Source organism: Mobula birostris, chromosome 3 (genome assembly GCF_030028105.1).
Source record: "Mobula birostris isolate sMobBir1 chromosome 3, sMobBir1.hap1, whole genome shotgun sequence".
Classification (NCBI taxonomy): domain Eukaryota; kingdom Metazoa; phylum Chordata; class Chondrichthyes; order Myliobatiformes; family Myliobatidae; genus Mobula; species Mobula birostris.
Window position 1 is genome coordinate 34125077 of NC_092372.1, and position 12426 is coordinate 34137502.

Consider the following 12426-nt stretch of genomic DNA (forward strand, 5'->3'; position numbering starts at 1 on the left):
AATGATGGCTGGCTATTTTTGCACCATGTTTCAGAAGAACTCTTGTGGCTAAAGGAGGTTGGATGGTGTCTATTTTGATTACAACCAAATTTGGCATGATTTCACCACATTCCCAATGTTAACCCTTTGACCAATTAATGTTATAGGCAACATGCAAAGAAAATATTCCTTTTTTTCAATGTCATTGCATGAAGTTATGCATCTTTCTTTATTCCTCATGTCTGAACAAAACATAAGTCAAAAAAATCTCCATCTATTTCAATTCCACAATATCTTTCAAACAAAAATATAAAATGCATTGTTAATAAAACAGTGGGCTTTAAGTAATAATAATGTGAACAATGAGGGCTTGATTGAATGCCCAAAACTTGGTGAAGTACTCTTCTGTGCCACAGGAGTGCAGGTGACAATTGAGTCTAATGGCTGAATATTTAGATGTTTAAATGTCAATTTGATATTTTAATACACTTGTATTGCTCACAGAGAGGATATTTCTCAAGTCTTGAGGAAACAAGGCCTGAGGTGCTTTGAAGGAAAGCATTAAAATGAATGTACTGTACATTGTATACTCAGTTTATTAAGTACATCTGTATACCTCGTTAATCCAAATAGCTAAGCAGCCACAATTATATTGCAGCAACTCAATGCACAAAAGCATGCAGATATGATCAAGAGGTTCAGTTGTTGTCCAGACCAGACATCAGAATGGGGAAGACATGTGATCTAAGTGACTTGGACCATGGAATGATTGTTGGTGCCAGACAAAGTGGTTTGAGTATCTCAGAAAATGCTGATCTCCTGGAATCTTTGCACACAACAGTCACTACAGAATGGTGCGAGAAACAAAAAGAATATTCCGTGAGCTGCAGTCCTGCGGGCAAAAATACCTTTTAGTGCGAGAGGTCAGAGGAGAATGGCCAGACTGGTTCAAGCTGACAGGAGGGTGACAGTAACTCAAATAACCACACATTACAACAGTGGTGTGCAGAAGAGCTTCTCTGAACACACAACACATCGAAACTTGAAGTGGATGGGCTACAACAGCAAAAAACCATGAGCATACACATATGGGAGGTACCTAAAAATTGGCCACAGAGTGTATTATTGTCATTTAGAATTATGATATCATTGGTGATTTCAGGTTACAATTTCAGTTGGAACATAGAGCATAGAACAGTAGAGCCGTAGTCCGTTTGGCTCACAATGTTATACATGAGCATACAAGGTAATAAGTAGGGTGCTGTGGAAGCAAACTTGTGGACCACCAGTGTTTAAAGTAATTGTGTTGACTCCCGGATCTCAGAGAATTGTTGATGAGTTTGCTTGCAATTATAATACTGAAAGCAGAGCAGTAGCCAATTAATAATAGTAGGTGGCTTTACTGCCCAGGTTCTCCAGCGAGGAGTGTAAGACCAGCGAGATGGTGTCTGCCAAAGACGTATTTCACAGTAGGCAATTTGCAGTGGGCCAGGGCAATCTGGGAGGCTGGAATTAATGGGTGTCATGACCAGCCTCTCAAAGTGATTCCCCTTTAAAAGTTGCAGATTGGCTTTAACTAATGAATTTTAATTGAAACTGGCCACTTATAAAACAGGGCTGGGCATCTGTTAACACAGTCAGACAAGGTTTGTGTCAGCTTTATTGCAAAATCATTACAACAAGCAGACAGCATGAATTTACTGTGTTCTCAGCATTGGAAGCCACAACTGTGCATTAATTGTGCATTACAAGTACTCTTTCTGGGGTTGCCCAATTTAACCTATTCTGTTATGTTTAAACGCTGACTCCATAAAATCTTAACACATAAGAGCAGAAGTAAACCATTTGGCCCATTGAGTCTGCTCTATCATTCAATCATGGCTAATTTATATTTCCTCTTAACTTCATAGTCCTGCCTTCTCATAACCTTTGACACCCTTACTAATTAAGTACCTTTCAACCCCTGCTTTAAATATGCCCAGTGGCTTAATCTCCAAAGCAATCTGTGGCAATGAATTCCACATATTCACCACCCTCTAGCTAAAGAAATTCGTCTTCATCTCCGGTCTAAAGGGCTGTGTTATATACTGAGGCTGGTCCTAGTCTTTCCAACTATAGGAAACATCCTCTCAACATCCACTCTACCTAGGCCTTTCAATATTTGGCAGATTTCAATAAGATTCCTTCTCTTCCCCCCCCCCCCCCCCCCATTCTTCTAAACTCTTGCGAGTCCAGGTCCAGACCATCAAACGCTGCTTATACGTTAGCCCTTTCACTCCCAGGATCATCCTCATGAACCTCATCTGGACCCTCTCCATTGCCAGCATATGCTTTCTTAGATATGGACCCAAAATTGCTTATAATACTCTTAATGCAATCTGACCAATGCCTTATAAAGTCTCAGCATAACATCCTTGCTTTTATCTTCTTGTCTTCTTGAAATCAGTGCTAACAGTGCACTTGCTTTCCTTACTACAGACTCGACCTACAACCTTTTGGGCATCCTGCACACACACTCCCTTTTTCGAAAGTACTCTTCACCTTTATTCCTTTGTGACGCTGTATTCCATCTGCTACCTCTTTGCCCATTCTCCTAATCTGTCCAAGTCCTTCTGCAGACTCTCTTTGCTCAACATTACCTGCCCCTCCACCTATCTTTGTATCATCAATAAACTTGGCCACAAAGCCATCATTTCAATCATGCACATCACTAACATCTAATGTGAAAATTAGTGGCCCTACCACCGATCGCTGTGGAACACTCGTCACTGATTTTCTTTTTATGACATAGTGACTACTAGCAAACTCTTTGCCGGTGGCAGAGACTGCGATTGAGTCTGATCCTGTTCTTGCATGAGAGCCACTCGTGTTTGTTTTCCAGCATGGTCTCCTGAAAGTGATGAGCCAAGGAGACCCAACTGATTTTTCTTTAATCTCTCCCATCTCCTAAGGAAAGGATCCTGAAGAACAATTGTAATACCAAGCTGATCATTCCAAATGAACTAATAAACTCGGCATGGTCTAGAGGTCAATATCGGGCCTTCCTAATCAGTGTGATTCAATTCTATATCAGACTAATCTAACTAATTATTTACCACAGAAGCTCATGAATTCAAGCCATGGTGATGAGGATTACTTTGCCTGACTTACTTGGCTTTGCAAATAATGCATTTTGTCATTTGTTTCTTTCCCTGCTGTTAGGTTTAATAAACTCACACTCCAAGCTGGATCAAATGACGTTGCACAAACATGATCGTGGCCTTTCCAATGTAAGCAGAAAGAAAGCAATTTCGACTGAAAGTATTACTGTATCAGCTCAGTCATCATCTTCCTCACCTTCACCATCTCCATCGTGTGAATCAGGTTAGTTGCTAATATAACAATTTCCTAGGTGTGCAAAAGTTATTAGGAACTGACCTTCGAGCCTACAGTGTATTTGGATTCCCACACTGTGTCTCTGGGCAGAATATTTGTGGAATAAAGTATAACTCCTAGCAGTTACCAGCATTAAATTAATTAGACATACTGGTTAGACTCAAATCAAGCATTGTTGATTTCAGCACGGGTTAACCTTTATAATATGCAAAAGAAATATCAGAGTCAGAATAAGGTTTATTATCACTGACATGAAATTCATTATTTTGCTGCAGTGGTATAGTGCAAGGCATAAAAATTATTCTGTTAGCAAAATAAATAAATGGCTCAAAAGATAAATAATGAGGTAGTGTTCAAGAGTTCGTGGATCATTCAAAAATCTGATGGCGGGGAGGAAAAAGTATAAACTATTGAGTGTGAGTCTTGAGGCTCCTATTCCTTCTCCCCAATTGTAATAATGAGAAGGCATGTCCTAGATGGTTAAGGCATTTAATGATTGATATGGTGATCTTCAGACAGTGCCTCTTGAAGATGTCCTCAGTGGTGGGAGTTTTGTGCTCATGATGGAGCTGGTTGAGTCACAACCCTTGCAGCCTTTTATGATCTTGTACGTTGGAGCCTTCATATCAGGCTGTGATACAACCAGTCAGAATGCTCTGCACTGTATGTCTTTAGAAATTTGCTAGTCTTTGGTGACAAACCAAATCTCAAACTCCTAATGAAGCAGAGCTGCCTGTGTGCCTTTTTGTGATTGTATCAGTGTGTTAGGCCCAGGATAGATGCTCTGTAATGTTGATGCCCAAGAACCTGAAGCTCCTCACCCTTTCAGCTGCTGACACCTCAATTGAGGATTGGGGTGTGCTCTTTCAACTGCCCCTTCCTGAAGTCCACAATCAACTCCTTGGCTCTACTGAGTTCAAAGTTGTTGTGACACTACTCAACCATCCGATCTGTCTCACTCCTGTACTCCTCCCCATTGCTATCTGAGATTCTGCCAACAGTGATATCATCTGTAAATTTCTAGATGGTGTTTGAGCAATGACTAGCCACACAGGCACAAGTGTAGAGAGCAGAGCAGCGGGCTAATCACACATTCTTGAGGTGCACCTATCTTGATTAAGAGCAACTCTTAAAAATTTACAGCTGAACTAAATGAGTGCTGCTTCTCATTTTCAATATTGGTTGAGTGATTAGATTCATTTGCTTTGGACTTCGTTTATGTCTCCTAAATTTCTCTCTACATTGTAAAGGGTGGCAGTTTCTTATGTGTACCCTAGAAATGACACTGGAATCTGGTTGTCACTGCCTATCCAGGTTATTGATATCCATAGTGCACCTGATATTTCTATGGTGACTTGTGACTATTTGGCACATTAATTCTAAAATCAAGCCCAATACCACTTCATACCAATGTCATGGTGCTTTCAGCAATGCAAGGTTTCTGAACTTTATTTCATGTATTCCTTTTAAGAACACGTACTGGGACATTAGTGTGAAACATTTCTCATGGGATATCCCCCAACCATACTATTTTGCATTGACTAACAGAACCATGTAAACTGGATAAATGCTAGCAAGAGAAAACTGCAGAGGCTGGAAATCTAAGTAACACACACAAAATGCTGAAGGAAGTCAGCAAGCCAGGCAACATCTATGGAAAAGAGTACAGTTGATGTTTCAGGCCAAGGGTCTAAGCCCGAAAGGTTGACTGTACTCTTTTCCGTAAGCAGATACTGTTCACTCTCTAGTTCATGGATCAACAACCTTCTTCTCCTTCAACACCATTGTTTACCCAAAAGCTATCGAAGTCCAATGTGCCCCATGAAACCGTTCATCATTTCATTCAGTCCATTTTTGTATCCAGTCAGTACAAGCCCTTGCACTTAATAGTCTGAATGAGGTAAATAATTCTTCTCCAGTCTCAGTTAAACTAACATGGCAGAATTTAAAATAATCTGTAGATTTTTTTCATAGCCAAATGTTGATATTTGATTAAATAGGAATGTTTCATTGATACAGAGCTTTCATAAATTCTGGACTACTAAGCACCTGTAAACCAGTGGTGTGCAGTTAGTATTACAAAGTTGGAAAACATGATGTTCAATTTGTATACAGTTCGATCTACACAAAAATGCAGTAAAATCTATCATATTAACTGAGGTATCAGCGTAGAACAGAATCAAGCTTTTTTTAAAAAAGATTTACACTAAATTTGTATCTACAACAGTGCAAATGAAGCCTGAGTCTAATGACTGAACTCCACTAGAATCAGAAAAAAGTAGAGCAAGCCCTCAGCTCATTTTACAGCAGGGATAATCAATATGTCTTTTTTTAAAATAAGGGGGTAGGTTTATTTTAACGGAGATGTCAGGATATATGCACAGACACGAGAATTAAAATATTAACAAAAATATGATCAGAATATGGGAAATTTGAAATGGGGTGTGAACAAACACGTCTTAGTTCAATTATCTGTTCACTTTAATCATGCTTCATGTTGGCTCACCATGGGTGTTGTCGCGAGAGACCAGCTTTTACTTTCAAACAGAGATCAGAGTGTCTCAAACATCTGATGGCATATTTGGTTATGGATGAAATTCCATGGTGCATTTAAAAAGCAAAGCTTTTATTTTCAAATTTTAAAAATGTTGACATGTAAGCTTGTCTGTTCCTTTGAGACCTTCAAAATGATGCCTCTGTATTCCCTAGGCAGGCTACCAAGAGTGTACTTTAGCCTTCAGGTTCGATGTTCAGTTTTCTTGCACTTAGATCTGTGATACTGTGAAAGATGGTTTTATTTGAATTACAGAAATCCTGTCCAAACCATTCCTCTGCAATCCATGTGTCAAAATAATAAACATAAAACTTAAGAAAATGTCTAAAAGAGAAAATGGAAAGCTTCTGAGAACTTCCTGTCATTAGTAAAAGGCTCCTTTGAAAGTTTTTGTTCAAAAAGAATTTTTTTTTTTTGCGGAAGGAAAAGGATCTACAAGTGAACCCAGCTGTTCAGTGAAACTTGCAGAGAGTCGGTGGGTCTCCGAAGGCATTCTTAGACTTTAATAATAGCAATTAAGTGGGACTGAAACATGACCTACTTTAGACTAAAGTGACTGCATTCCTGTATTTTCAAATGATATATATACTGAAAGCAATCCTTACAACTTTCTGAAAATATTATTTAATTATCAGTGATTTCTATCTTGCAATATTAGTTCTTTGAGATTTTTATACATGCAGTTAAAACAAATTTCTTTGACAGTGCCTCAAAGACATATGGTTCTTGAAGACCCATTTTTTTTTACCACCCACACATAATGAAAAAGTGTGTGTTTTATAAAGTGACACTGATCATTACAACATATACAGATTTTCTACTGGAAGCATTTTAGCACCATCAGAAGTAGCTGTAATACTTACTGATCCAAATGACTAGTCATAAAATTACTCCATTGCTTTATGACCACCTAGCAATTATGCAAAGCATTTGAATTTCTCAGCATTTCAGTGTGAATAAATACTATACAAATATAGACAAGCAATACTGTTAGTTTCATTCATCCAATACCTTAAACTTTCCAATTAAGGGATTTAACTGCATTTTGAACAGCAATAAAATTTTGACGTTACAGCTCTTTCTGATAAAATATTTAAATCAGTTACCATAACTTTGATTAAAATGTGATTTATCCTGATAACTATTCTAAACTTACATTACACTTACTCAAATTTCAGATTGGCTTGTCAAAACTGTTTACTAATTTTGATCGTGCTCTCAGTGAGATCACTCACCTGTACACAGTGTGTTTGTCATTTGAAATAGGTTTCCAGATAAAATAATGAAAGATTATGAGTTATTTATGTAAATGTTGATATAGTAGGATTTTTCTGCTGCATAGATCATGTTGTGGAATGGCATCTTATGTCCATAACGATCTTAAAATAATAGCATCTTTCCCCTTACTTCTTTTAGAGACACTGAAAGGTATATTTGGGCAATGTAATGCACTGTAGTGAACAACTAAGGAGAATCATTACTTGGGTATCGTTTTACAAAGGCATTGTTTTAATACAGGTATCATCGTTCAGGCTATCAGTACCAGGTTCAACAACAACTAATTTCCGAATGCAGATTAAATTTTAATATTAAAAGAAAAGAGGTAGAACATTAGTACTACCATTGAAAATAATTAAATATTTTCAAATATACTTACAATGAATGTGACATATTATCTAAGGCCAGGAATTAATATCTGCTAATGAAGGTGTTTTGCAAAATGCCCTATAAGTGACTTAACTCAATGTAATACTGCATTTTTGCATCAGGATACATGTATGTCTGATTCATTATAATACATATTGTGCACTAGTACTGGCTGTTAAATGCATCTTTAAATCATTTTAACACTAATGTAGCATTGAACGGTGTATAATTCCATGCTGGTAGTTAAATGATTGTATACATCTGGTGATTATAATGATTCCCTGTGTTCTGTCCATTTAGTTCAAAGTCCTACTTCTTCACCCAGGAGAAAGCTGAAGAGGAGGGAAATTGAAGCTATTCAATGTGAGGTCAGGAAGATGTGCAATTATGACAAAATTCTTGCAACGAAAAAGAACTTGGACCATGTCAACAAGATCCTGAAAGCCAAAAGATTGCAAAGACAGTCAAAAACTGGCAATAACATAGTAAAAAAGAGGAGAGGCCGTCCAAGGAAGCACCCTTTACCGCTTGATGAAGACTTAACAGACCAGATGCCAGTACTGGAGAAGTGTGTGGATCTTCCCAGTAAACGAGGTCTGAGGTACAATTTAGCCCCTGAAATGCTGGCTGCAGCCAGTCAGGACACAATCAAGGACACAATTGAAGCTGTAATATGCATGGCACAGCAACAGCAGCCGAAGTCAGATAAAGGCACCAAAAGAAAGCAGAAAGAGGAAATTGGGCAAAATGTGAAGAGACATAGGAAGTCCAAAGAAACTGAAAAAGAGGCAATCACCACAAGTTCTAAAAGGTACAACAGTTTGAACATCTCTGCCACCAGCTACCAATCAACAGCCATCAATCACTGAAACCTTCCTGCACTTTAATATTACTTGGTGAATGAGAAGGGAATGACTAAGATTCAGATATTGGAAAATTTTTAAATGATAACCATTTTCTCACACAATCCACCGTATGAAAGGGATGACTTCATTCCAGCATTCACTGCGTTCTTTATAAATACCAGACTCTGCTGTCAACATCTGGTGTTTCGATATGTCAGTTCAGTTTCACTATTTTGTACAAACATTCCTTCTCCCTGTTTACCGCGCTCTATCCACGGACCCATTATTTGCAAAGTGAGCAACGTGTAATGGTGTTTTAAAGGGTAAGCTAGTGCAAGTACAGTACTTTTGGCAGCCTTTTAGAAGAATGTATTAATGAAATGTTCCTTGGGAAGGCAGGCAAAAATAACATTACGCTTGCAACTGTGTTTCTTATATACTGGATTTATAATCAATATATGCTAGTTGATTAAAGGAGAAAGAAAGAAATTTTAAAATATTCTTGCCGACATTCAGGCAATACTGTACTCACAGAGCCTTAAATGCAAAAGTGTTATCCATGTAAAGCACTTTCTGCGTCAGTTCAACATATGCTCTTGAAAACTCAGCAGAAATAAAAGAAAAGTCATAAAAGAATTTCCAATCAATAAATGTCCCAAGTTTTTTTTATGTATTGAAAATAAATGTCCCTGCCTTGATGGACAACCCTGTCAGAAAGTGACATTAATCAGAATCTAAAAGAGGTCCATAGCACAAAATAGATTCAGTCTGAACTTCTCAAGGGATTTGCTGGATTTATTATTGCCACCTAGACTTTTATCACTGGGCACTTCCTTTGAGAAGCAATATCATACAAAGCAGTGAACATAGAACAGGGCAGCACAGTACAGGCCATTCGGCCCATGATGTTGTGCCAACCTTTTAACAGTGAAAAGAAATTCAAAGTATTCTTTTAATAGAGAGATTTGCATCTGATCCCTCCCCCCAAAGAAATAATTGATTTCCAACTCTCGCACTTGCCCCTAAAATCTTTGAGCAATTATTTTCACAAGTGACTTTCTGTAAAGGTAGGAATTGATGTTGTAATCTAGATCATTTAAAAGTATAACATTGTGTCCCCTCTTGTATGGCCTTACAGTTTTCCAAAGTAAATAGATGTTAACAAAAAAAAATTAAATATATTTTTTCTGCAATTATCTAAGTTTCACATCAAATTTATTCATGCAATATTTAAGAGACTGTTCTCCAAAATTATAAAATTTACGCTGAGAAATGCCCCAGATTTGCCCACAGTATTACTTTAAAATTAACTCTCACCTCTGAACACACAAAATAGAAACATCCAAAATACACAAAGAACATGTTGAATATTTTCCATAAAAAACAGAACTGTCACCAGCTGAAATCTATACAATGGATGGTCAGGTCGTAGATATTGTTTTTACCTGTTCATTCTTAGCAGATGGTAATCCTCATCCACCAGTTGTCCTTTCAAAATCAATCACTAGTGAAGAAAATATTCTGCTGCAAAGGGACAATTCTTTTAATCATGTCCTAGTTAACAGTGTCAGTGTAAATCACTCTTTCCTAAATTATTGTATGCAAATAATCAGTTACTTAATATCAAAGAAATGGATGTTTTCTTTATCCCCAGAGTAATGGTTGTCTTGTATCCTGGTAATTGTGTTTTTTTATATTTCTTTATGAAAACTCGATGAAAAACTAACCGTAAGCTTTTGAATTTCTGTATTTAATTTCCCCTTATGCAAAAAGAAATTAAGTGTTCTTATGATGATAATCCAAAACATATTTTCAATTATTTTTAAAAATGAATAATTGTGACTGCAGTTAATATTTAGGCAAAATGTTTATATCATGGCAGCCTTAATTCAGTCAAAAACAATAACCTGTTGTATATAATGTAATTACACATCTTTGACCTGCATGGGTTCAAACTGTCTGAATCATCTTGTCTGTGTAATTGTCATTTTAACTGTTTTTCAATCAACTTTAACCATTGATTTTGATGCCAAACAATTCTTTTAATGCATCTGGGGTTTGGGAATGGGGCTAATTGAAGTTGGGGGTGGAGGGGGTGGGGAGGGATGAAATTCATATATTCTACAATATACAAGTTTTAAAAGTAACCCTTGCCTTTAAAATTTGGTACTCGGTGTCACAGAAGCAAAACCATTAAAATGACAATGACATAATTGTTTAAAATGGACCACAACATTGACAAAATTTTATCAGCATGGAGGTACAGTAAATTTTGGGTCTGATATAGCACGGTATTGTGCTGATGTGAAATAATGTATTGTAACATATCTAGTGAAAAGCCTGCCAAGGTTGCAACACTAAAACAATACAGAGACATTGAAAGAACTGCCAAATGTTCTACACGGGTGTCCTAGTCAAATCCCAGTGTTTTGTTTTTACTCTGGCTTTTATTTAGGAAGAAGAGCAATTTTTTGCCGAAAGTTGATAAGACTACAAATGAAGTTTCAGAAAAAATGTACCTTTAAACATGGGGCACAAGATCCTTTTACATAGTGCTGGCTTATTTTAGTCTGTATTCATAGTGTTTTTAAACCTTTTTTAGAGTGTATTTGCATGTTATTATACTTGACTGTATGTACACATATTTTAGACAAATATTATATTTGTATTCTAATTAAACATAGAGCAAACTTGTACATTGTTGTTTGAAATGTTTTTTGTAACAGTTTTTATTCATGAAGCATTTTTGTACATTGAATAGATATGAACTGCTGTTGATTGGCGCTTATGTATCTGGCATGCTGATTGTCATGCTTCTACATATAGTTGTTGGTTTTTAAAACTTTTTTTCTGAGAGAAGCTCATTGTTTTGCTGCCAAAATCAGGTTAGCAATAGAGCACTTACTGAAAAGTAATCTGTTCATATGTTATTCATTGTGTGAAAATAAAGAAACTTAATCAAAACCAACAACCAGTACTGAAAATGTCATCTTTGTCTATATGGCTTGATTTGCTTTTGCACATTATGGAAAAGTTGCTGCATCTCCCGGAAGAAACCCCCAGCTCTTTTTACACATAAAGGACCAACTAACTGGTCATCTCTTGCTACAGTACAAATAAATAAAGTGTAATATCTTCAGTCCCATTTCAATAGATGAAATGTCTTCTGTATCACATCTATGCCAATTTATTCAATTTATTATATGAACAGCCAACAAATATGCTGAGCATCAAGTCAAACATTGAATTATGTCAAAAGCTTGCTTAATTATGTTTTTAAATGGATTAATGCATTTTTTAAGAAAGTTACACACCGAAATATTTTCATTATCCCTAATTCCACACTGCATTTAGGACTGAATTGTTGAGGATATGCTTGTGCACTTGGTAAGATTGACTGCTCCACTTTTATGTATACTGCCCCCAGAAATGGCACTTCTTAAAAATTCCGGGATACTATATCCATTTCTGAAATATTTAGAAATATAAAGGAAGAATGATCATAGGGATTCGACCTGTGCTACGTTATAACTTCAGGACAATCCAAGAACAATTGTGGTGGCTTGTCTACTTCAAGTGAACACAGGTCAGTAATCTAATACAACCTTTCATTCCTTCAAATGTTTCCAGAACAAAATAATTGTAGCTGAAATGATAACTACAAAAGAAAACTGTGTAAAATGCTATCTGTTGAACAATATGTGAGGTTTACGATAGAGGGTAATAAAATTACTGTTACTTAAATAAATCTCTGAATTTTCTAAATACATTTTATAATCTCGATATTTAATATATTGGAAAAGTATCTTTTTTGGTTACATAATAATTTGAAGTTTATAACTAACCAGTCATCAACGGCTGCTTAATGGTAACAGATTTGGATTGAGCAAATCTTCTAAAAACATTTTGATTTTGTTTGTATTTTCATTTAAAAAGCGACCTGGAATGTGACTGCTGAGTTTAAATGGGATGCCGGAAATGACAGCTTCTTGTTAATTTTGATTACCAAAATCATTAGAATAGCCT

At 36.5% G+C, this 12426-nt stretch overlaps 1 protein-coding gene across 5 annotated transcripts in view; it reads left to right on the top strand.

Annotated features, from left to right (window-relative positions):
* Positions 1-11365, top strand: part of setbp1 (SET binding protein 1) — a 265306-nt gene extending 253941 nt beyond the window's left edge. For all 5 annotated transcript variants that reach the window (XM_072252440.1, XM_072252441.1, XM_072252442.1 and 2 more), the window contains 2 exons: positions 3181-3342; positions 7856-11365. In XM_072252440.1, the coding sequence (XP_072108541.1) occupies positions 3181-3342; positions 7856-8424 (731 nt within the window). In that variant the 3' untranslated portion in view covers positions 8425-11365. The remainder of the gene's footprint in view (positions 1-3180; positions 3343-7855) is intronic.
* Positions 11366-12426: the final 1061 nt, after the last annotated feature.